This window comes from Gavia stellata, unplaced genomic scaffold (genome assembly GCF_030936135.1).
Source record: "Gavia stellata isolate bGavSte3 unplaced genomic scaffold, bGavSte3.hap2 HAP2_SCAFFOLD_221, whole genome shotgun sequence".
In the NCBI taxonomy this organism is placed as follows: Eukaryota; Metazoa; Chordata; class Aves; order Gaviiformes; family Gaviidae; genus Gavia; species Gavia stellata.
This window is the reverse complement of record NW_026777143.1, coordinates 78,571-102,714: the sequence shown is the minus strand read 5'-3', so window position 1 is coordinate 102,714 and position 24,144 is coordinate 78,571. Positions and strand designations below refer to the sequence as shown.

At 73.6% G+C, this 24,144-nt stretch overlaps 4 protein-coding genes across 4 annotated transcripts; all 4 read right to left on the bottom strand.

The window, feature by feature from the left end:
* Positions 1-473: 473 nt before the first annotated feature.
* LOC132321784 (claudin-7-like) lies at positions 474-3,349 on the bottom strand. Its single transcript, XM_059835218.1, is given in 6 exon segments — positions 474-594; positions 1,337-1,421; positions 1,637-1,730; positions 1,732-1,805; positions 3,123-3,237; positions 3,239-3,349. Coding segments are annotated over 6 exon segments (600 nt in total).
* A 1,268-nt stretch (positions 3,350-4,617) lies between these two features.
* Positions 4,618-12,627, bottom strand: ZMYND15 (zinc finger MYND-type containing 15). Its single transcript, XM_059835217.1, is given in 11 exon segments — positions 4,618-4,701; positions 5,692-5,750; positions 6,008-6,053; positions 6,419-6,520; positions 7,611-7,699; positions 7,996-8,112; positions 9,029-9,149; positions 9,151-9,179; positions 9,752-9,897; positions 11,001-11,217; positions 12,432-12,627. Coding segments are annotated over 11 exon segments (1,206 nt in total).
* Positions 12,628-16,519: 3,892 nt separating this feature from the next.
* Positions 16,520-17,377, bottom strand: MED11 (mediator complex subunit 11). Its single transcript, XM_059835229.1, has 3 exons — positions 17,293-17,377; positions 16,736-16,866; positions 16,520-16,657 (listed from the first exon to the last, which is right to left on the bottom strand). The coding sequence occupies exons 1-3, from the start codon at positions 17,375-17,377 to the stop codon at positions 16,520-16,522; spliced, it is 354 nt and encodes a 117-aa protein (XP_059691212.1).
* Positions 17,378-18,087: 710 nt separating this feature from the next.
* Positions 18,088-23,324, bottom strand: ARRB2 (arrestin beta 2). Its single transcript, XM_059835230.1, is given in 17 exon segments — positions 18,088-18,205; positions 18,480-18,534; positions 18,623-18,650; positions 18,652-18,703; positions 18,783-18,866; positions 19,114-19,172; positions 19,174-19,252; positions 19,792-19,864; positions 20,150-20,234; positions 20,473-20,608; positions 20,732-20,799; positions 21,049-21,108; positions 21,526-21,722; positions 21,832-21,876; positions 22,083-22,143; positions 22,385-22,415; positions 23,272-23,324. Coding segments are annotated over 17 exon segments (1,233 nt in total). The 5' UTR covers positions 23,295-23,324; the 3' UTR covers positions 18,088-18,108.
* Positions 23,325-24,144: the final 820 nt, after the last annotated feature.

Here is a 24,144-nt window from a genome sequence, read left to right as displayed (position 1 = left end):
TGCCCCTCCGCGCCGCCCGCCACCAGCGCTTCCAGCATCGCCGTCCCGGCGCCTCCCGATGACGCCACCGTACGGCAACGGGCGCCGCCACGTCCGGACGGGCGCCTCCCGATGACGCCGCCGTACGGCAATGGGCGCCGCCATCTTGGACGGGCAGGGTGGGCGCGTTGGGGGAGTGGTCCTTCGGGGGGGGGGGGGGGGGGGGGGGGGGGGGGCAGGAGCCAAACTCGGCCCGAACAGAGTTAAAACACACAAAAAACTTTATTTCGTACAAAACCGCTCGCGAAAAGCCCGTGGAGACCCCGGGGGGGTACCCCAAAACTTGGGGGTCCCCAACACCGGCTGGGGGGGCACACCCTACAGCGGGGCCCCCCCCCGCCCCGTCCAGGCCTGAGGGAGCGCCCCGCGGGGGGGCCCCCAAACCGCGCGGGGGGGTCCCCAAACTGCGCGGGGGGGCCCAGCGCGGGGCCCCCTCAGACGTACTCGCGGCTGCTGGGGGGCCGGGGGCCGGGGGCCTTGCTGCGGGGGTAGGCCCGGCCGTGCCCCCCGCCCTCCCCCGCCCAGGCCACGAAGATGGCGGGGCCGAACTCGTACCTGGGGGGGGCACGGGGGTGAGGGACCCCCAAACCCTCCCCACGGCCCCCCAGACCCACCCCGCAGCCCCCTCCCATCCCCACGGCCCCCCCAGACCTGACCCACAGCCCCCCCAGACCTTCCCCACAGCCCCCTCCCATCCCCACGGCCCCCCCAGACCTGACCCACAGCCTCCTCCCAGCCCCACGGCCCCCAAACCCTCCCCACGGCCCCCCAGACCCGCCCCGCAGCCCCCTCCCAGCCCCACGGCCCCCCCAGACCTGACCCACAGCCTCCTCCCAGCCCCACAGCCCCCCAAACCCTCCCCACGGCCCCCCCAGACCTGCCCCACAGCCCCCTCCCAGCCCCACGGCCCCCCCAGACCTGCCCCGCAGCCCCCTCCCAGCCCCACGGCCCCCCAAACCTCTTCCCCAGCCCCACAGCCCCCCCTGCACCCCCAAACCCTCCCCATGGCCCCCCCAGACCTGCCCCACAGCCTCCTCCCAGCCCCACAGCCCCCCAAACCCTCCCCACGGCCCCCCCCAGACCTGCCCCACAGCCTCCTCCCAGCCCACACACCCGCAACCCTTCCCTACAGCCCCCCGCCAGCCCCACAGCCCCCCACTGCACCCCCAAACCCTCCACACAGTCCCCCAAACCCAAGCTACCAAACCCTCCAGACAACCCCCCGAGCCCCTTCCCAGCCCCACAGCTCCCCCAGACCTGCCCCCACGGCCACCCCCCCTCCGAGCCCCCCCCTCACTTGAGGTTGACGGGGACCATGGGGTCGTAGAAGTTGGTGACGACGCGGTGGCCGTACCAGGAGCTGGCAATCAGCCCCGCCAGCCCTGGGGGGGGGAGCACCCTGTCAGCCCCCCCGAGCCCCCCCCCACCCCAAAATGGGGCGGTGGGGCTGGGGGGGTCCCTGATAGCAGGTAGAGACCCCTGAAACAGGGGTGTGGGGTCCCCAAGAGGGCACAGAGACCCCAAAATGGGGACATGGTGTCCCCAACGGGGGGGACCCCAAAATGGGGGGGGGGAGGTCTCGGGGGGTCCCGCTCACCGGACAGGAGGAAGAGGCCGCCGCCGGCAGCCGCGATGCCGGCCTTGCGCCGGGGGGTCGTCCCTCCCCCGCAGCGGGTGCACTTCATCCCCCGCCACCGCCACCGCCAGGGCCAGGACCCCCAGCACCCCCGCCACCACCATCAGCGCCCGCGTCGCCTGCAGGTGCCCTGGGGGGGGGCGGGTCACGGGGGGGGGGGGTCACCGAGAGGTCACGGGGGTCACAGGGAGGGCAGGGCACCCCTTGCCCCGCCAGCGCCTGCCCCCCATCCTGCTGCCCTTCAGCCCAGGGGGGTCCCAGGTGTCCGGGTGGGGGGACCCCGGTGACCGGGTGGGGGGGACCCAGGTGTCCGGGCGGGGTGGGGGCGACCCCGGTGACCGGGTGGGGGGGGACCCAGGTGTCCGGGCGGGGTGGGGGGACCCAGACGTCGGGGCGGGGTGGGGTTACGGGTTTATGGCCCCCCCCGACTGTCACCGGGTTTAGACTTCGGCCTTTTCAGGGGAGGGGCAGGGGATGGGCAGGAGGGACGGGTGGGGCACCGCCCCGGCACCCCGCGGTTTGGGTCCCCGCCAGCGCAGCGGGGGACACCGGGGGGGTCCCCGGGGTGCCGGGGGGGTGAAGCGGGGGTCCCTGGACGCCCGGTTCCCCCGGGGTGGGGGCACAGGTCACGTCCGGGTGACCCGGACGCCCGCGTTCCCCCCCCGCGCCCCACAGGGTGGGGTGGGGGAGGGACTTTGCACCCATCCCCACGGGGGGGGGAACCCCACCGCGCCCCAACGGCCGCTCCCAACCCCCCCGGGATGGCAGTTTCAGCGAAACCGAAGGCAGCGCCCGGATGCCCGGGTTCCCCCGGGGGGGGCCGGGAGGGCCCGCACGCCCGGGGCCCCCTGTGGGGGTGGGGGGGCAGATTTTGGCCCCCCCAGGCCGGGAGCCTGGGTCCCCTCTTGGGGGTCTGGGAGAACCCCGGCGTCCCGGGGGACCCGGGTGTCCGGGTGACCCCGCTGACCCCTGCGGTGGGGAGGTGGGAGTCGGGGCGCCCTGCGCTCCCCCCCCAGCCCCAGGGCCCCCCCCCCGTCCCGAGGACCCCAGGTGTCCGGGAGGTGCCCCCTCCCCCCACCAGCCCGGACGGTTCTTCAGCTCCGGCGGTCGGGACCCCCCGGGCCGGGGGGGGGGTCAGGGGGTCCCTCAAGGTCTGGGGGTGCGGGGGGGTGGCAGGACCCCCCCCCGGCTGTGGCAGCTGCCGGACGCCCGGGTTCCCCCCAGCTCGGGTGTCGTGACCCACACCCCCCCGTCCCCAACTTCCTCCCCCCTCCCCATCGCTGAGCCCCCCCACACCGCTGCACCCCCAGGGACCCCCCGCCCCCCATCACCCCCCCATCACCCCCAGCCCTGCACCCCCCCCCCGCCCCAGCGCAGGGAGTCGAAGCTCTCGCACCGGAGGTGGGGGTGCCCCCCCGCCCCCCCCGCCCCCCCGGCCCCCCCTCACCGGGCAGGGCGAGGATGGAGTCGAAGCTCTTGCACTGGAGGATGCCGGTGCTCTGGCTGGCGCAGTTCATCCACAGCCCCTGGTAGGTGACCACCGCCGTGATGATGGTGTCCCCCGGCGAAGGAGGACACCTGCCACTGCGGCAGCGCCGCGCGGCCGCCACCAGCGCCCCCCACCCCCGCCAGCGCCAGCGCCAGCCCCAGCACCTGCAGCCCCCCGTGCGCCATCGCCCCCCCCGCGGCGGGACGGGGGCCGGCAGCCCTAGGGGGGGCCCTACGGACGGCCTACGGCGACCCTGCAGACGGCCCGGGGCGAGCCGCGGGCGCCCTACGAGAAGGAGCCTATAGGTGCCCTACAGAGACCCTACAGACAGCCTGGGCAGACCCTATGGGGACGTCCTAAGAAGAGCCTGGAGACACCCTACAGAGCGCCTATAGATGCCCTCCAGACACCCCGCAGAGACTGTCGGAGCAGCGGAGACCCTAAAGCAACCGTACAGGCACAGCGAACAGGGACAGTATAGAGAGGGAGGCGGCAGCGACCCTATAGAGACCCCACGAGCAGCGGGGAGCCCACAGAGACCCTATAGAGACCCCACGAGCAGCAGGGAGCCCACAGAGACCCTATAGAGACCCCACGAGCAGCGGGGAGCCCACAGAGACCCTATAGAGACCCCACGAGCAGCGGGGAGCCCACAGAGACCCTATAGAGACCCCACGAGCAGCGGGGAGCCCACAGAGACCCTATAGAGACCCCACGAGCAGCAGACCCCCCCACAGACCCTATAGAGACCCCACGAGCAGCGGGGAGCCCACAGAGACCCTATAGAGACCCCACAAGCAGCGGGGAGCCCACAGAGACCCTATAGAGACCCCACGAGCAGCGGGGAGCCCACAGAGACCCTATAGAGACCCCACGAGCAGCAGACCCCCCCCCAGACCCTATAGCGAGCCCGCGAGCAGCAGACCCCCCCCCAGACCCTATAGAGACCCCACGAGCAGCAGACCCCCCCCCAGACCCTATAGCGAGCCCGCGAGCAGCAGAGAGCCCTATAGCCCCTATGGCGCCACAGCAGCGGCCCCTGCGCGGTTGGGGCCCCGCAGGTGCGCACACCTGTATATGGGGGCCGGCTCGGGGGGGCGGGGCGGGTGACGGGGCGGGTGACGGGGCGGGGGGGGAGTGGGTGCCCGCAAGATCATCGGCCGGTGATGTCAGCGGGGCGGGGACGGGGACAAGGGGACGATGGGGACAATGGCGGCGTTGGGCGTGGGGCGAGCAAGGGTCAGGGGCGCCAGCGGGTGACGGCCCCCGCCCGCCCCTCGGTCCCCGCGGGACAGGCCCCGCCGTGGGGCAGGAGATGGGGGGGCAGAGGGGACACCCCGAGGCTCCGCCTGTTGCTCAAAACACACGTTTATTGCCCCCCCCCCCCCCGTGGCCCCTCGTTAATCGCCCCCGTTAACGAATCGCCCCCAATGAACGAGCCCCTCGCTGCCCCTCAGCGGCGGCGGCGGGGGGGGCGCTTGTCGCGGCGCCGCTGGGGGGGGGGGCTGGCGGGGGGGGGAGCGGGGGACGGCGGCCGCTGCGGGGCGGGGGCGGGGTCCCCCTGCCCCCCCCTTGTAGAGCAGCTGGAAGATGAAGGCGTTGGCGTACCTGGGGTCAAAGGGCAGAGGTCAGCTGGGGTCAGGATGGAGCCGGGGTGGGTTCGGAGGTCAGGGCTAGTGGGTGGGGTCAACGAGGGGTCAGGGCCAGACGGGGGTTGTGGTCAGGGTCAGAGGTTGGCTGAGGGGTCAGGTGCTGGGGTCAGAGGTCAGGTCAGCAGTTGGGGTCAGGGTCAAGTGCTGGGCCAAAGGTCAGGTCCGTCAGGGTTAAGGGTCAGGTCAAAGGTTGGCTACGGGTTCAGAGCTCAGGGGTCAGGTCAGAGGTTGGCTCAGGGGTTGGGGTTCAGGGTCGGGGGTCGGGTCAAAGACCAGGTGTGGGCTCGGGGTGACGTGAGGGGGCAGGGGCAGGCCGGGGTCAGGGGTCAGGGGTCAGGCTCACCAGGGCAGGGCGTTGTCGAGGCCGGGCCGGCGGAAGGGGCAGCGGAAGGGGTTGAGGAGGGGGGGGCCGGTGCCCCCCCCCGTGGCCCGCCCCCCACGGCCGCCCCGCCACGGCGCAGCCGTACTCCCCCCCCTCCGCGAAGTACGCCGGCACCCCGCTGCGCCTGGGGGGGGACGACACCCATCGTCCGGCACTGCCCCCCCGGGGGACCCCCCGTGTCCGGGATCCCTCCGACTGGGGCTCCGCCCCGCCCCCCGCCCAGGGGACCCCGCGTCGGGGTCGTGTCCCCCCCCGACCCCGGGGCATTGGGGTGCTGGGGGGGATTGGGGGCCCTGGGGGCTGTTGGGGCTATGGGGGGGGCTCCTTGGGGGTCATTGGGGGGTCCCCGGGGGCGTTGGGGGGGTCCCGGGGGGCATTGTTTGGAGACCCTGCGGGTGTTGGGGGGTTCGGCAGGTCTCCAGGGGTTACTGGGGGGTCCCGGGGGGTCCCAGGGGGGGATGAGGGGGGTCCCCAGTGGTCATCGGGGTCTGACCTGCAGGCGGGGGAGGGCGCTGAACCACGACTCCTTCAGGGCGAAGCCGGGGTTGAACCCTGGGGGGGACCCAGAGACCCCACGTGACCCCATTGACCCCCCAGCTGCCCCCTGTGCCCCCCAACTGCCCCCCCGCACTGCCAACTGCCCCCCCAGCTGCCCCCTGTGCCCCCCAACTGCCCCCCAGGCTGCCTCCTGTGCCCCCCCAACTGCCCCCCCGCACCGCCAACTGCCCCCCAGCTGCCTCCCCCCGTGCCCCCCCCCCATCACCCCTTGCCCCCCCTGAACCCCCCCCGCCCCCCCCGCCCCCACTCACCGATGACGAGGTCGGGGCGGGGGCCGGGGCGGGTGCTGAACCCCACCTGCACCCCCCGGGGCCCCCCCGCCTTTGGGGGGGGTCCCTGGGAGCAGCTCCTGCACCTCCTGGGGGGGGGGGGCAGGTCAGGCACTCAGCTGGGGGGTCATGGCCCCCCCCGGCACCTCAGCTGCCCCCCAGCACCCCCAAACTGCCCCCCCGGCACCCCCAACTTCCCCCAGAGCCCCCAGCTGCCCCCCCCAACTGTGCCAGGCCCCCTTTCCCCCCCCCAAAGTGCTCCTGTGCACCCCACGTCCCCCCCCATGACACCCCTCCACCCATCCCCCCCCCCCCCCAGCCCCTCAGGTCACTGCATCCATGGCCCCCCCGCCCCCCATGTGCCCCCCATGACCCCCCCGCCCCCCTCCCCACCGTGCGGTGCAGCAGGAATCGCCGCCCGTCCATGGTGGGGGGCACGGAGCCCCCCAGGAACAGCAGCTCCAGGGAGACGTGGGGCAGCAGCACCGACAGCTCCTGGGGCACGGGGGGGGGTGGGGGTGGGGGGGGGTGGTGAGCCCCCCCAACCCCCCTGAGCCCCCCAACCCCTCTGACAGACCCTGACACCCTCTGCCCACCCACCCCCAGCGCTCCCAGTCCCTCTCAGTGTCCTCAGTCCCAGTTCCCCCAGTCCTTCCCAGTGCCTCCCAGTGCTCCCAGTCCCTCTCAGTGTTCTCAGTCCCAGTTCCCCCAGTCCTTCCCAGTGCCTCCCAGTGCCTCCCAGTGCTCCCAGTCCCTCTCAGTGTCCTCAGTCCCAGTTCCCCCAGTGCCTCCCAGTGCCTCCCAGTGCTCCCAGTCCCTCTCAGTGTTCTCAGTCCCAGTTCCCCCAGTCCTTCCAGTGCCCTCCCAGTGCCTCCCAGTGCTCCCAGTCCCTCTCAGTGTCCTCAGTCCCAGTTCCCCCAGTCCTTCCCAGTGCCTCCCAGTGCCTCCCAGTGCTCCCAGTCCCAGTTCCCCCAGACCTTCCCAGTGCCTCCCAGTGCTCCCAGTCCCTCTCAGTGTTCTCAGTCCCAGTTCCCCCAGTCCTTCCCAGTGCCTCCCAGTCCCTCTCAGTGTTCTCAGTCCCAGTTCCCCCAGACCTTCCCAGTCCTCCCCAGTGCTCCCAGTCCCTCCCAGTGCTCACCCAGAAGAGCCTGACCAGCTGTAGCTCCCAGTCGCTCCCAGTCCCACCAGTGCCCTCAGTCCTCCCCAGTGCTCCCAGTCCCCCCAGCGCCCCCAGTCCCTCCCAGCGCCCCAGTCCCTCCCAGTCCCCCCAGTCCCTCCAGTCCTCCCCAGTGCTCCCAGTCCCTCCCAGTGCTCCCAGTCCCCTCCCAGTGCTCACCCAGAAGAGCCCGACCAGCTGCAGCTCCCAGTCCCTCCCAGTCTCCCCAGTCTTTCCCAGTGCCTCCCAGTCCCCCCAGTCCCTCCCAGTCCCTCCCAGTGCTCCCAGTCCCTCCCAGTGCTCACCCAGAAGAGCCCAACCAGCTGCAGCTCCAGTCCCTCCCAGTCTCCCCAGTCTTTCCCAGTGCCTCCCAGTCCCCCCAGTCCCTCCCAGTCCCTCCCAGTGCTCCCAGTCCCTCCCAGTGCTCACCCAGAAGAGCCCGACCAGCTGCAGCTCCCGGCCGCTCTCCTCCACCTGCACCCGCAGCGAGCGCTTCCTCAGGATGTTCAGCTCCGGGACTGGGGGACCCCGAGGGACCCTCAGTGGGGACCCCCAAGGGCACCACCCCAAAGGGAACCCACCCCAGGGCACCCCCCAAAAGGGGACACCCCAAAAGGGCACCCCCTAAAATGGGACCCCCCCCCGAGGGGACCCCAAATGGGGACCCCCATTAGCAGGGGGACGACCTGGCTCTGCCGGGGGACCCCTGAATCCCGGGGTCACCCCTGCACCAGAGCCCCCACTCCCCCCCCGGCCCCCCCATGCCCCCCAGCACCCCCCGGCCCCCCCCCGGCCCCCCCCGGCCCCCGCTCACAGTGTTGGGGCGCGAGGCTGGTGACGACGTAGTAGAGGCTCAGGGGGTAGGAGAGCAGCGCGGCCAGGGGGGAGCTGAGGGGCAGCCCCCGCCAAGCGTAGTACTGCTGCCAGGAGCCTGGGGGGGTCAGGCACCCCGCTGCACCCCACGGCACCCCACGGCACCCCCACGGCACCCCTCACTACCCCATGCCCCCCCCAGCACCCCCCACCCCCCTGGCACCACCGCTGCACCCCCACGGCACCCCACGGCACCCCTCACTACCCCATGCCCCCCCTCAGCACCCCCCAACCCCCCCGGCACCCTGCTGCACCCCACGGCACCCCCCAGAACTCCTCACTACCCCATGCCCCCCCCCCGGCCCCCCCAGCACCCCCCAACCCCCCCGGCACCCCGCTGTAGCCCCTGGCGCCCCACGGCCCCCCCCAGCCCCCTGCATCACCCCACGGCCCCCCCATCAGCCCTCGGAGCACTCTGTGCACCCCCAGGACCCCCCCAGTGTCCCCCAATGAATGCCCAATGCACCCCCAAGGCCCCCCCCGTTGCACCCCCAGTGTCTCCCGTTGAAGCCCCATTGCCCCCCAACCCCTCCCGTGCCCCCCCCGCACTCACTGAAGAAGCTGTTGGCGGGGGGGGCCTCGGAGGGGGCGGGGGGCAGCGCCACCTCCCCCGCCGGCTGCAGCCCCTCAAAGGGGGGTCTGGGAGGGGGCACAGGGCATCAGCGACCCCCCAGCCCCAGCGCCCCCGGGGCCCCCCCCACCACCTCCCAGAGCCCCCCAGTAACCTCCAGAGTCCCCCAATTAACCCCCGAGTCCACAATCCCCCCAAGTGCCCCCCCCGAGCCCCCCCCGAGCCCCCAATTACCCCCTCAGTGCTCTCCCACTGCCCCCCATTGCTCCCCCAAGCCCCCAGAGCCCCCCCCGAGCCCCCCATTTACCCTCTCAGCACTCCCCCATTGCCCCCCTGAGCCCCCCAGTTACCCCCATTGCCCCCAGCCCCCCCGGTCCATCCGTCCCCCCCTGCAGCCGCTCACCGTGGGGTGTCCTGGGGGGTGGCTGCCCCCCCCCCAGCCCCACACCGTAGTCGGGGGCCCGCACCAGCATGCTGAGGTGGGCCCACCCCCCCCGGGTGAGCCCCCGCGCCCGCAGGAAACCGCTCCTTGTCGAAGGTCTCGCTCGTCACCTCTGGGGGGCGGGAGGACACCCCATGGCACCCAACAGCACCCTGCTGTGCCCTACGGCACCCATTGCACCCCCCGACCCCATTGCACCCCCAGCACCCCATTGCACCCCGACCCCCATTGGGCCCCCAAAACCCCATTGCACCCCCCGACCCCATTGCACCCCCAGAACCCCACTGCGCCCCCCAGAACCCCATTGGACCCCCAAACCCCCATTGCACCCCCTGACCCCATTGCACCCCCCGACTCTACTGCACCCCCAGAACCCCATTGGGCCCCCAAAACCCCATTGCATCCCCCTACCCCATTGCACCCCCCAGAACCCCATTGCACCCCCAAAACCCCATTCCCCACTGACCCCATTGCACCCCCCAGCACCCCATTGCACCCCCAGAACCCCACTGCACCCCCCAGAACCCCATTCCACCCCCGACCCCATTGGACCCCCGACCCTACTGCACCCCCCCGACCCCATTGCACCCCCCTGACCCTGCTGCACCCCCAGCACCCCACTCCCTCCCAGCTGCACCCCCAACCCCTGTCCCTCCCCAGGCCTCGCCCCCCCGCGCCCCCCACCTGCGGTGAAGGTGAAGGGCAGCTGCGCCAGGGCGGCCGCGCGCCCCATGAACCCCCCGAGTTGGCGGCACCACCCCCGGTGCACCCCGAGCGCCTCGGCCGCACGGCACCCCTCGGAGCAGTACAGCACGGCCCGGCACTGCGGGCTGGAGGGGGGTCAGGGGGCGGCAGCACCCCCCCTGCACCCCCAAACACCCCCGTGCCTCCCCCCTGCACCCCCAAACCCCTCCGCACCCCCGGGCACCCCACGTACCCGGCACCCCTCGGAGCGGTACAGCACGGCAGCGCTGGGGGGGCCTGGACCCCTCCTGTGCACCCCCCTGCGCCCCAATGCACCCCCTGCGCCCCAATGCACCCCCTGCACCCCCCTACCCCCCCATTGCACCCCAATGCACCCCCCTGCGCCCCTTTGCACCCCAATGCACCCCCCCTGCGCCCCATTGCACCCCCTGCACCCCATTGTACCCCCTGCACCACCCTGCACCCCATTGCACCCCCTGCACCCCCCTACCCCCCCACATTGCACCCCAAGGCACCCCCCTGCGCCCCATTGCACCCCATTGCACCCCCTGCGCCCCTTTGCACCCCCTGCACCCCCCCTGCGCCCCTTTGCACCCCAAGGCACCCCCTGCACCCCCCCTGCCCCCCCATTGCACCCCAAGGCACCCCCTGCACCCCCCTGCGCCCCATGGCACCTCCCTGCACCCCCCTGCCCCCCCATGGCACCCCAGGCACCCCCCTACCCCCCCATTGCACCCCAGGCACCCCCTGCACCCCCTACCCCCCCATGGCACCCCAGGCACCCCCCTACCCCCCCCATTGCACCCCAGGCACCCCCTGCACCCCCCTGCCCCCCCATGGCACCCCCCTACCCCCCCATTGCACCCCAAGGCACCCCCTGCACCCCCCTGCGCCCCATGGCACCCCAGGCACCCCCCTGCCTCTGCATCCCCCAGGGACGCCCCCGGCCCCCCCCGGCCCCCCCTCACCACGGCAGCGGGGTCCCGGCGAGCCCCCCGCAGGCGTGGCAGAGGCGGGAGCGCAGCGCGGGGGGGGCGAGGGTGGGGGGGGGCCCCCAGCCCCCGCAGCGGGGGTCCCCACCAGCGTCACCCCCAGGCGTGCGGCGGCCGGCTGCAGGGCGCTGGGGGGGGACGGGGGGGTCACGGGGGGGCACCCTGGGGGGGGACGTGTGTCCCAGGGGAGCGACGGGGGGGGCACCCCAAAAGGTGCCGGGGGGGGGGGCACTCACGCATGCAGGCCGGCGTCCCCCACGGTGAGCTGGCGGGGGCGGCGGGGGGGCCCCCCGGCCATGGGGCACCCCATGGCGCGGCAGAGCAGGGCCAGGGCCCGGCGGGCCGGGGGGGGCGCGGGGGGGGCGCGGGGGGACCCCAACTCGAAGTCGAAGCCCAGGGGGACCCCGCGGGCGTCCGTCAGCAGCAGCACCCGCGTCACCACCAGCACCCGGCCTGGGGGGGGACGGGGGGGTCGGGGGGGTCCGGGGGGACCCTGGGACTCGCCCTGGGTGCCCCATGGGGTCCCTCCGGGGGTGGGGTTTGGGGTCCCCCCCCGGCTGAGGTTGGGAGTCCCTTGGGGTCAGGATTGGGCTCAGATTTGGGGTCCCATGGGGGGGGGGTCTCAGGGCGCCTGTGGGGTCAGGTTTGGGGTCCCACGGGGGGAATCTGGGGGGGCCCACAGTGGGGAGAGCTGGGGGTCCCTTTGGGCTCAGGTTTGGGGTCCCCCCCCAGGGTGTCCCCCCCCAGGGTGAAGTTCAGGGTCACATCTGGGGTCAGGTTTGGGGTGCTGTGGGGGGACCGGGGGGGGTCTCTTTGGGGTCAGGTTTGGGGTCCTGTGGGGGGACCGGGGGGGTCTCTTTGGGGTCAGGTTTGGGGTCCTGTGGGGGGACCGGGGGGGTCTCTTTGGGGTCAGGTTTGGGGTGCTGTGGGGGGACTGGGGGGGTCTCTTTGGGGTCAGGTTTGGGGTCCTGTGGGGGGACCGGGGGGGTCTCTTTGGGGTCAGGTTTGGGGTGCTGTGGGGGGACTGGGGGGGTCTCTTTGGGGTCAGGTTTGGGGTGCTGTGGGGGGACCGGGGGGTCTCTTTGGGGTCAGGTTTGGGGTCCTGTGGGGGGACCGGGGGGGTCTCTTTGGGGTCAGGTTTGGGGTCCTGTGGGGGGACCGGGGGGGTCTCTTTGGGGTCAGGTTTGGGGTGCTGTGGGGGGACTGGGGGGTCTCTTTGGGGTCAGGTTCGGGGTCCTGTGGGGGGACTGGGGGGGTCTCTTTGGGGTCAGGTTTGGGGTCCCCCCCCAGGGTGAAGTTCAGGGTCACATCTGGGTCAGGTTCGGGGTCCTGTGGGGGGACCGGGGGGGTCTCTTTGGGGTCAGGTTTGGGGTGCTGTGGGGGGACCGGGGGGGTCTCTTTGGGGTCAGGTTTGGGGTCCTGTGGGGGGACCGGGGGGGGTCTCTTTGGGGTCAGGTTCGGGGTCCTGTGGGGGGACCGGGGGGGGGTCTCCTTGGGGTCACTTGTGGGGGTCCCGGGGGGGGCCGTTACCCGGGGGGGCCCTGCCGCCCTCCTCCTCCTCCTCCTCCTCCAGGCTGACGAAGGCCAAGGTGCGGCGCAGGTCGGGCAGCGTCAGGGCCGTGTCCCCGCAGAGGGGCCCCGGGGGTCCCCGCAGGGCCCCCCCCCGCGCCGGGCCCCCCCCGCGGGCAGGGCCACCCCCAGGCGGGTGTTGGGCAGCGCGTGCAGCACCCAGGGCCCCGGCTCGGGGGGCAGCCGCCGCAGGACCCCGGCTTCGGGGGGGCCCCCCCGGCCCCCCCGCCGCCAGCCCAGCACCAGCGAGACCAGTTCCAGCAGCTCCGCCCGGTACCCCGTCAGGAACTCCATCTGGGGGGGCATCAGCATGGGGGGCACCCCCAGACCCGGCACCCCCAGACCCGGCACCCCCAGACCCCCCCCCACCCGGCACCCCCAGACCCGGCACCCCCAGACCCCCCCAGACCCCCCCAGACCCGGCACCCCCAGACCCCCCCAGACCCCCCCAGACCCGGCACCCCAGGCCCCCCCCCGACCCCCGGTACCCCCAGACCCCCCCAGACTCGGCACCCCCAGACCCCCCAGACCCGGCACCCCCAGACCCGGCACCCCCAGACCCCCCCAGACCCCCCCCGACCCGGCACCCCCAGACCCGGCACCCCAGACCCCCCCCGACCCGGCACCCCCAGACCCGGCACCCCCAGACCCCCCCAGACCCGCCCCGACCCCCCCAGACCCGGCACCCCCAGACCCCCCCCGACCCGGCACCCCCAGACCCGGCACCCCCAGACCCCCCCAGACCCGCCCCGACCCCCCCAGACCCGGCACCCCCAGACCCCCCCAGACCCGGCACCCCCAGACCCCCCCAGACCCGCCCCGACCCCCCCAGACCCGGCACCCCCAGACCCCCCCCACACCCGCCCCGACCCCGGTACCCCCAGACCCGGCACCCCCAGACCCCCCCAGACCCCCCCCGACCCCGGCACCCCGTCAGGACCTCCATGGGGGGGGCATCAGCATGGGGGGCACCCCCAGACCCCCCCAGACCGCCCCAGACCCGGCACCCCCAGACCCCCCCCGGTACCCCCTCAGGACCTCCACCTGGGGGGGCATCAGCGGGGGGGCACCCCCGAGACCTCCCCCCAAACCCGCACCCCTCAACTGGCGCCCCCCCCAACCGCCCCCCCCGGCCCCGGGGCGCCCCCCGCCGCCCCCCGCCGCCCTTTGGCTCCCCGAGACCCCCCCAACCCCTGACAGCCCCGTACCCCCCCCGGGCCCCCCCCGTCCGCCACCTCCTCCCGGGCGGGTTCAAAGGTAAACACCAGCCGGGGGGGTCTCCCGCGCTCCCGCCCACCGGCGGCGCTCATTGGCTGGGACGCGGCGGGGGGCGTGGCCCAGTGCGGAGGGCGGGGCTAGGAGGGGCACCGCCCCTCGGAAACCCACTCGTCCTGGCCCTGGCCCGCCCTGGAGGCGCCCCCGTGACGTCGTGCCTGTGACGTCACACGTGTGTGACGTCACACGTGTGTGACGTCACGGGGCGCAGCCTTACTCCCTCGAAGCTCAACACCACCCCCGTGACGTGCGCGATGTCACAGGGGATGCTACAGCCACCCCTGCGACATCACGCGTGTGACGTCACGCGTGTGACGTCACGGGGAGGACCCTGCCCCTCCCTCGCACTCACCACGCCCCCAGGGTGCCCCTCCCGGAGATCCCGGGGCAGGATCGCCGCCGTGGGGCGGGGCATGACGTCAGGGGAGCGGCCGTGACGTCACGCTGCTGGGAAAGACACGGCCCTTCCGCCGCTGAAACCGAAACCGAAACCGAAACTGAAACCGAAACGTGGGGCGGGTCGGGGGGGGTCCCGGTGCCGGGGGGGGGGGGGGCATATTCGGGGGGTCCCGGCTGGGGGGTGTCTTGGGGGACCCCGCGTCGGGGGGTCCCGGTTGGGGGGGTCCCGGTTGGGGGGGTCCCGGTTGGGGGTGCGGGGGGGGCCCGGGCAGGGCGGGGCCGGATCCGCCCCAGGGGCGGGGCTCCCAGCACCGCCCCCGCCCGGTGTCCACCCCCCCGCCCCGAGCACCCGCGCCATGGGGCCGGGGCTGCTGCTGCTGCTGCTGCCGTGGGGAGGTACCGGGGCTCCGGGGGGGGTGGGGGGGCCGGGAGGGGGGCCCGGGGGGCGGGGTCAGAGGGCACCGGACGGGACCGGGGCGGGGTGAGGGGGCACCGGGACCGGGCAGAGCCGCGAGAACCGGGGCTGGCGGCAGCGGGACCGGGGGGGGGGCACCGGGGCAGAGCGAGGTGGGGTCGCTAGGGCCGGGGGGGTCCCGGGGGTCCCGGGCCGGTGCCCCCGCTGACCGCCCCCCCTGCCCCGCAGCGCTGGGGAACGTGGGGGGCTCGGCGGGGGCCTGTGCCTGCACCCACCGCTGGCCCCGGGAGCCCCCCCGCACCGTGCAGCTGCCCCCCCTGGCCCCCCGTGTGCTGCGGGCGGAGCTCTGCCCCAACCACGTGCGCAGGTGAGGGGACCCCCCCGACCCCCCCCCACCCCACATCCCCCCCCCGGGACCCCTCCAGTCCTTGTCCTCACTCTCCCAGTGCCCTATAGCTGCCCCCCCAGCCCTATAGCCATGCCCCCAGCCCCATAGGGGCCCCCAGCGCCCCCTCGCAGCCCCCCCCCCCCCAGCAGCTGCCCCCCGCACTTCCAGCCCCGCAGGAAAAGAGGAACCAGGAACTGGTGCCCGGGAAGCTCTGACTGGGGGGGGGCATGGACAGGGGGGGCCAGGCCCCACAGACAGGGTGTGTCCCTGCCCCATAGAAGGCGTCTGGGGCCTATAGATGGCATGGATCCCGCCCCCCCTGTGTCCCACAGCAGCCCCCCATGTCCCCCTCTGTGCCACATAACAGCCCCTGTGCCCCACAGCAGCCCCCCATGTCTCTCCCGTGTCTCCCCCATGCCCCATAAATGCCTCTGTACCCCACAGCAGCCCCCCACGTCCTCCCCCCATACCCCACAGCAGCCCCCCCATCCCCCTGTGCCCCATAACAGCCCCCTATGCCCCTCCCAGGTTCGTGCTGCCCCACAAGAGGCTCTGTGGGCTCCAGGACTCGCCGTGGGTCGTGGAGCTGCTGCAGCTCTGGGAGCACCAAGGTGGGTCCCCTGCCCCACACCCAGGGGGTGGGGGGCCCCTGGGGCTGCCCCACACATGGGGGGAACCTTCACCGCTCCCACCCCTTCCTTTCCCCCCACAGTGGCTCAGAGACTCCTGCCCAGACCCCCGGCTACAGACGGACCCACGGACGGACCCCCGGCTATGGACAGATGCACGGATGGACCCCCGGCTGAAGAAGGAGCCCAGGCTGGACCCCTGGCTACAGATGGACCCCCAGCCAGCCCCCCTCCCCACCCCCCAGGCCTCACTGAGCCCCCCAGCCCCAGAAGGACCCCCCAGCCAGCCCCATAGTGAGAGGCAGCCAACCCCCGAGCAGCCCCCTCCCCCTCCCCACAGCCTCAAGGCTGGGTGAGGGGCACCGAGATGGGGCTGGGGGCCAGCTCCTGGGGCACCCCCCGGCTTTGCCCCCCACCCCTGCAGGCTGGATCCACTGGGAAGCCATGGGGCAGGACCCCCAGACACCACCAGCTGCTGTGGGGCTGGCCCTCCTCTCTGTGGGGCTGGTCCTGCTGGGAGCCAGCCTGGGCCTGGGGGCGGTTTCTGGCGTGCCGGGGGGGCTGCTGGGGGGCAGGGAGAGGCTGGGGGCCTGGCCCCCCACCCCTACACGAGGCCCTGACGCCCCTCTCCCACCCCACAGGTGTGGGGCCGGGGTACGGCCCCTGTGAACCGCTCTGAACCGGGTCCCGCTGCCATCCCCACAGCGTCTGGGCCCCCCGCCCCCCGCCGTGATTAAACAGCTACTTTTGACCCCAAATCTGTGTCCGTGGGGTGGGGCCGGACCTGTTTTGCAGGGGGGCAGGGTAGAGGGGCGGTAGCCTGGGGCACACACGCGTGTCGGGGGACACACGCGTGTCGGGGGACACACGCAGGCTCACCCGGGCCTGAAGGCCACCACGGCTTCCCTTTATTTTGGCGTGTCCTTAGCGTGCCCCTGGCACGCGAGCGGCAGGAGGCGGCGGCCGCGGGTGCCGTCCCCACGTCCCCGGGCTGCTGGTGTCGGTGTGAGCGGCGCATCCTGGTCCCCGTCCCGGTCCCCGTGGCCGTGTCCTCGCGGTGTCCCCGCGGCGTCCCCCCCCTCAGGGCTCCAGCATCTGCTCGCAGGCCCGCGCCAGCTCCCCCAGCTTCAGCCGGGCGTAGTCGACCCGGTTCAGCGCCATCTGACAGGCCTTGCGGGCCGAGTAGCTGGAGCCCTCGTGCGGTTGCCCCGTGGCCACCTGGGGAGGGCGGAGGTGGGGTGAGGCTGCCGTGACCCCCCCCCGGCCCCGCCCCGGCCCCGGCCCCCGCCCCCTGACCTGGGTGAGGTAGCGGATCTGGGCGGAGAGCTCGGACTCGACCTTCTGGACGGCAGCGCTGAACTGGGCGGCCTGGCGCTCCAGCAGCCGCTCCCCGGCCTTCTCCTTCGACAGCTCCAGGATCACTGTGCCTGCGGGTGGGGCATGACCCATCACCTCTGACCCCGTGCCCCTGACCCCAGCCTGGGGGCACGACCCCATCCCGCCTTCCCCCCCCCCCCCCACCATGGGGCCTTGGGCTCCAGGCAAGGCCTGGAGCGTGACCCCTCATCTGACCTCTCACCCCCGACCCCTCACCCCGGGCATGCCCAGAGAAGGGGAGAGGTCAGAGGCCACGCCCCCGCTGTCACCATGGAGACGGATACCCTGCCCCATCCACCAGCTCCGCCCCTTAAGCCCCGCCCACACAGAGGCTCCACCCCACACGCCAGAAGTGACTCCGCCCCCAGGAGGCCCCGCCCCCAGACCCACCCCATGAGCACCGGCCACAGAGAGACACCCCCCCCCGGAGACCCCCGCCCCGCCCCCGGCGCCCCGCCCACCGGCGCCCCGCCCACCGGCGCTCTGCAGGGAGGCGGCGATCTCGCGCTCCAGCTCCTCCAGCACGCGCAGCCGCTCGTTCGCCACCCCGTAGCCCGCCATGACCCGCGCCGGCCGCCGTACCCGCCACTTCCGCTTCCGCCGCGTATGCACCGCCCCCTCCCCGCACGACCAATCGCGGCGGGGCCCCGCGCCCCACGTGACGCGGAAGCTACGGCTCCAAGGGTCACTCTGGTAGAGCGCTCTATGGTGCCGCGGTCCTCCAGGGCCGCTCCAAGAACGGTCTCAGCGGACCGCGGTCCTCCCGTGCCCCCCCCCCCCCCCCCCCCCCCACCAAACACCCCCTTTCACCCCAAAAAACCCCCCTCACGCCCGGCGTGACCTAAAGGGTTTATTTACCCCAACGACCCCCCCCAACCCCCATCAGATGCTGCTGGGGGGGGGGAAGGGGGGACAGAGCCGGGGGGGTCCCCAAACGTCTTTAAAAATTAATGTACATATAAACAGTGGGGGGGGGAGGGGGGTAATGCCCAGTACAGTCCAGTGCTCGGGGGGGGCTGGGGGCCCCCTGAATTGGGGGGCGGGGGGGGGGAGGGAGGGGACCCCCCTTACAGCAGTCAGATGGAGGGGGGGGGGGGGTGGTGTGTGTGTCTGAAGAGGGTCCGGGGGGGTGGAGGGTTTCAGGGGTGGTTTGGGGGTCCCAGGGGGGGGTGGGGAGGGTCGCAGGGGGTGCTGGGGGGTGGGAGGGGTCCCGGGGGGGGTCCCAGGGGGGGGTGGGGAGGGGTCCCGGGGGGGGGTGGGGGGGGGTCCCGGGGGGGTGTGGGGGGGGGTCCCTAGCAGAACTGGTCCTCCTCGTCCTTCTCGTCCTTCAGCCCCTTCAGGCGCAGGCGGGCGAAGTCCTCGAAGACGATGTCGTCGTCCGGCCCGTAGCTGGAGGGGGGGGGACACTCTGAATTACCCCCCCTCTCCCCGGACCCCCCCCCCCCACAGAGCGGGGGGGCCCCCCCAGGGCATACCCCACCCCGTACCTGTAACCAGGGACCCCCCCCATCACCCCCACACCCCCCCTCTGCTCTCAGGGACCCCCAATCCCCCCTCTGGGGGAGTTGTCTCTGCACGGGGGGGGGGTTGTCTCTGTGCGGGGGGGGCACATCTCAGTTTCTACAACGCACCCCCCCAAGTTATTCCCGGCCCCGACACTCACTTGGTCTCAAACTCGATGAGGTTGGTGTCGATGGGGGCGTCCGTCTCGGGGAGGGCTGGGGGGGGCACATGGTGGTGGGGTGATGCCGGGGGGGTCCCAGGACCCCCCAACCCCCCCCGTGCCCCCCCCCCCCCAACCCTTACCTGACTGCGGCCGCGGAGGGGGGGCAGGGCTCGGGCGGCTTCGGGTGCATGAGGACGAAGGGGAGCTCCACCGAGACGTCCCTGCAGGGAGGAGGGGGTCAGCGGTGTGGAGGGGGGGCACGGGGGGTCCGGGGGGGTCACGGGGGGGGGGGGCACGTACCCGCCGCGGGCCACCACCAGCTTCACCTTGACGCGGTAGGACACCAGGATGCCCAGAACCTCCTTGTTCGCCCCCTCCTTGACGCTGTGGGAGAGGGTTAACGGGGGGGGGGGGACGCACACACACCCCGACCCCCCCCACACCCCCCCCCGGGGGACCCCCCCCCGGGGGACCCCCCGACCCCCTTACACCCCCCCAGACTCCCCCTTACCCCTCTGCCCCACAGCGGGGCGGGGTGGCGATGACCCCAGGTCCCTCCCCAGGCAGTGCAGGAGCCGGGAGTGGGTCACCCCCCCCCCCGTGCCCCCCCCCCGCCGCGCCCCCCCCTCACATGGTGCTGGAGGCCAGGTTGGTGTCCTCGTGCTTCAGCTTGCCGTCCAGCGCCAGCCCCCCGCCGCTCCCGGTTGTTGCTGAGCAGGGGGGTGAGGGTGTAGACCTTGCAGAAGGTGGAGCTGGGGGGCACCTGGTCCCTGGGGGGGCGGCACGGGGTCAGGGGTCACCCCAGGGCACGGGGGGGCACCCCCGGGGGCACCCCCGGGGGCAAAGGGTCCTCGGTGCGACCCCGACAAGGGGCGAATGGACGCGGGGTCGGCTGAGGGACAGGGGTCAGGGCTCGCCCCAAGGCAGGGGGTCACCCCTGGGGCATGGGGTCACTCCAGGGACAGGGGGTCACCCCTGGGGCATGGGGTCACTCCAGGGACAGGGGGTCACCCCTGGGGCATGGGGTCACCCCTGGGGCATGGGGGTCACTCCAAGGACAGGGGGTCAAGAGTCACGCCAGGGCAGGGGGTCGCTCCAAGGACGAAGAGTCAAAGGTCGTCCCGAGGCCAAGTGGTCAGGCAGGGGGTCACCCTAGGTGAACTGTGGGGTCAGGCAGGGTCAGGGGTCACCACCAGGGCAAGGGGTCAGGAGCTGGGGAGTCCCCAGGGGTTGCAGGGTTCGCCGGGGGGTTGGGGGGCTCCCGGGGGGGGGGTCAGGGGGTCACGAGGGGGGGTCAGGGGTCACTCACTCCTGCTCTATCTGGGCCACGGGACACTTGTACTGGGCGGTGCTGAAGAGGCAGATGTCGGCGAACTGCCGCACTGGGGGACAGCGCCGCGTCAGCCCCGGCTCCCCGGACCCCCCCACCCCACTGCGCTCTCTGTGCCACCCCCGTGTCCCCCCCGTCCCCAATACCTCCCCACATCTCCCCACGTCGTGTCCCCCCTCGTCCCAAATACCTCCCCACATCTCCCCACGTCGTGTCCCCCTCGTCCCAAATACCTCCCCACGTCTTGTCCCTCCCGTCCCCAATACCTCCCCAAGCCCCCCCCCACGCTCCCCCCCCGGCCCCCCACATCCCTGCCCCGGCCCCCCCAGCCCCATACCAGAGATCTTGACCCTCTTGATGCTCTTGCTGGAGTTGTTGGTGACGTGGACGTTGACGTTCAGGGGCTCCCCGTGGTAGTAGAGCTGGGGGGCACTGGCTCAGCGCTGCAGCCCACGGCAGCCCCACGGCCTGCCCCACGGCCCCCCGAACTCCTGCCCAGAGCCCCCCGTCCCACTTCTGGGACCCCCCAAGCTCCCTCCACAGACCCCCCACCAGTCTCACACCTGCCCGCCCCACTCCTAGACCCACCAAGCCCCCGCCCCACACCTGGGAAGCCCCCCCCCAGCCCCTGCCCCACACCTAGGACCCCCGACCCCCCACCTCCTTGTCCAGCGAGGCCTCCAGGTGCAGGGAGCGCTCGGACATGAGGAAGTGGCGGGTGGTCTCGGCGCTGGGCTGGGGGCCAGGCTGCTCGGGCGCATACTGCACCTTCCGGATCACCAGCCGCACTGAGTTCCTGGGGGGGGAAGGGGGGGCCAGATGCGTGGGTCCCCGCGGACAGGGCGTCCGGACGCCGGGGTGCCCCCACAGAGGGATCCCGTGGGGGTGGGGGGCAGCCGGACGCCTGGGTCCCGCCTACCTCTTGTGGATCTTTTCCTCCAGGGATTTAGCGCAGAACGCACGGATCTCAAAGTCGACGCCACAGGCCTGGGGGGGAACACAGGGTGGGACCCCCGTAACGCCCCCGGCCCCCTTCCCTTCAGCCCTGCCTTAATCCGTCCCCCACCCCAACAGTCCTTTCAAAGTCCCCGTCTCCCCAAATAACCCCCAGCCCTCACAGCACCCCAATAACCCCCCCCTTGCCCCCCAAGCCCTCCCAGTCCCAACAGCCCCCCAAGCCCCCTCCCCTATTGCCCCGATGAACCCTTTGCCCCCCCATAACTGCCCCAGCCCCACCTTGCCAGTGTCCTCGGGGCCGGGCTGCAGCGTCACGGAGCAGGGCAGGTTCTGGGGGATCTGGGGGGCAAGAGGAGGTAGGGGGTAACGAGGGAGGTGGGGCGGGGCAGGAGCACTGAGAGGGGCTGGCTCAGCACCCTGGGGATTGGGGGGACTGTGTGGGTGGCTATGGGGCAGGGGACCCCAAACTGGCCATAGCATGTGGCACCCCAGGAGCAGCAGGGCCCCCCAGCCACCTATGGGGCAGGGGACCCCAAACTGGCCATAGGATGTGGCACCCCAGGAGCAGCAGGGCCCCCCAGCCAGCTATGGGGCAGGAAACCCCAAACTGGCCATAGGATGTGGCACCCCATCAGCAGCAGGGCCCCCCAGCCAGCTATAGGGCAGGGGACCCCTAACCGGCTACGGGATGAGGCACCTCATGGGAAGCAAAGTCCCTGGGGCAGCCGTGGGGCAGCTGTGGGGCAGGACTCTCACCGTGAAGGCGAAGGGGTGCGCGGCGGGGCCCAGCTTGCGGAGCAGGCGCTGCTGCAGGCGGGTGGGGGGCCGGCGCTCCTCGGGCAGGGGGGGCACGGCCTGGCGGGTGGCAGCGAAGAGGTCCTTGCGGAAGGAGAGGCCCAGGACGTCCAGGTCCTCCCGGCCGTAGCGGAAGGCGCAGGTCAGCGTCACGAACACTGCGGGGGCGGGGGGGGCGGCCGTGGGACCCAGGCGTGCGGCGGGGGGGACCCGGGTGTCCCCTGGGGGGGGTGGGAGCCCCCCGTGATGGCCCCCCCCGGCCCTCACCTTTCCGGTCCTTCAGGTAGTCGGGGTCCACCAGCACCACCCCATCTGCAAGGGGAGGGGTGTCAGGGGGAGGCAAGGGCCCCCCTCAGCCCCACGGCAGCCCCAGAGCAACCCAGACCCCCCAGCAACCCCTCTGCAGCCCCAGACCCCCTCAAATGCCCCCCAGGTCCCCCCAAACCCCATGGCAGCCCTCCCCAGCCCCCCTGGGTCCCCCAAAACCCCCAGCAGTGCCCCCCCCAAACCCCACTCACCCACAGGGTCCACCCGGTCCAGGTGATCCACAAAGTCCCTCTTGCCCAAGTAGACCGTGAGCTGGGGGGGGGGACAGGTATGGGGGGGTGTCAGGCCATGGGGATCCCCCCAAGGAAGGGGTCAGCAGCCCCCCGATACAGGGGCAGGCGGCAAATTGCCAGTAGGGGCATGCTAACAACCCCCATCCCCACAGGGGGCTGAGGACGGGCACAGCTTGTGTCATGGGTAACTGGGAGGCTGGGGGTCCCCACGCCCCCCCCGGGAGGGGGGCAGGGGGTAACCCTCCCCCCCAGGGCCTCACCTTGCAGTTGGGGCTGGATTTCTTGAACACTCTGTGGGGCAAAGAAATGGGTCAAAATGGGGTGGGTTTGGGTTGGGCATTTTGGGGGGGAGGGAGGGGTTTCGGGGGCAGCCCCCAAAGCCATGCAGTTGTCCCTGCCCCCCCCCGCTTTGGAGGGCACTGCCCAAACCCACCGCACAGCCTCCCCCACAGCTCCCCAGAAGTCCTCAACACCCCAAAACGTGTCCCCCCTCCCAAGTGCTGAACCTGCCCCATGACAGCCCCCCCCCCAAATGTGCCTGGAACCCCCAGATCCCTCACGCCTGGGGGGAAGGGACCTGAGCCCCCCCAACTAGACTGGGGGGGGCACAGGGAGGGGCCGGCCACGGCGGTTCCTGTTTTCTGCCCAGCAGGAAGCGGGGGGGGGTGGTGGGGTGGCTGCGGGCACCAAGGGCCCCCCCCTCCTCTGGGGGGGGTGGAGCACCCCCCCCACGCCCGGGGTCACCAGCAGCGGGGGGGCTGGGGGGGGGGTCACCCCCACAGCTGGGGGCAGGGATCCCCATTAGCTGTGGAGCTGGGAGGGGCCGCACAGCTGCCCCCTCCAATTCGGGGTGCAGAGGGCCCCCCCCGCGGTCGGCGCTTCCTCCCCCTCCCTCTTCCTCCTGCCCCCCCGCCACTTCCCCTGCCCAGCCCCCCCGGCCGGGGGTTGGGGCGCTGCTCAGGGGACCCAGGCGTCGGGGCGCCCCCCCAGCCTGCCCCCCCCGGCTCCGCAGAGGGTGGGGGGTCCCCATCCCCGCAGCCCCCGCCCCGGTGCCGTGCCCGGGGGGGGGCACACACGCGCCCCGTGCAGCCCCGGGGAAGCTGTCAGCCGCCCGCACCCCACGCGCGGCGTCTCCGCTCGCCCTCACCTGGTGCCCGCCTTCTCCCCCATGCTGGGGCCGGGGGTCCCGGGGGGGTCCGGGGGTCCCGGGGGGTCCCGGGCCTAGGCGGGGGTGGCGGGTGCCCGGGCCCGGCTGGGGGGCACGGCGGGCCGCAGCAGGGCCATGGTCAGGCCCCGGGTCACGTGGGGGGGCGGCTCAGCCAATCCGGGGGCGAGACGGGGAGGCGGGGGGGCGACGTCACGGCGGGGGTGGAGGGGTGGAAGGGGAAGTGACCCCTTCCGGGGCGCCCGCGCCGCGGCGGTGTCCAGGCCGCCCCCCGGGCGGTTTCTGGGGCGCTGCGGCAGTTTCAAGGCCCCCCCCCCCCCCCCCCCGCCCCGCGCAACCGCGGGCAGTCTCCAGGCCCCGCCCCGCCCGCCTGGCCCCGCCCCTTCTCGAGGCCCCGCCTCCCCGTGCGCGGCGTGACGTCATCAGGCGGCGCCCACGGCGCGCGGCGGTGACGCGTGTGGCGGCGATGGCGGCGGTGGCGGCGGCGCGGGCCCCCGCCGCGCCGCTGCTGGAGGCGCTGAGCGCGCTCCCGCCCTCCCGGCGCGCGCTCCCGGGGCTCGTGCGGGGGCTGCGGGACAGCGCGGGCACGCAGGTGCGGGGGGGGGGCAGCGGGGCCGGGAACGGGACACACCACACCCCCCCCCGGGCAGTGGGAATCCTCTCCCCCCTCCCCCCTCCGCCCGGGAACCCCCTCCAGTGGCATCGGGACGCCCCCCCCGGGAGCGGGACCCTCCCCCGGCACCGGGAACAGGACCCCTCGGGCCCTAGGACCCCGCCCCCAGCACCGGGAGCCCCTCCCTCATCTCCCGGCCCCGCTCCTGGGATCCCCCCCCCCCCCCCCCCCGCGCCGGGACC

Coding starts and splice junctions, on each gene's coding strand:
- MED11 (XM_059835229.1), bottom strand. CDS start 17,377: ATGGCGGGCTACGGGGTGGCGAACGAGCGGCTGCGCGTGCTGGAGGAG. Junction 16,867..17,292: donor CGCCTCCCTGCAGAGCGCCG/GTGGGCGGGGCG, acceptor CCCCACCCGCAG/GCACAGTGATCCTGGAGCTG. Junction 16,658..16,735: donor AGATCCGCTACCTCACCCAG/GTCAGGGGGCGG, acceptor CGCCCTCCCCAG/GTGGCCACGGGGCAACCGCA.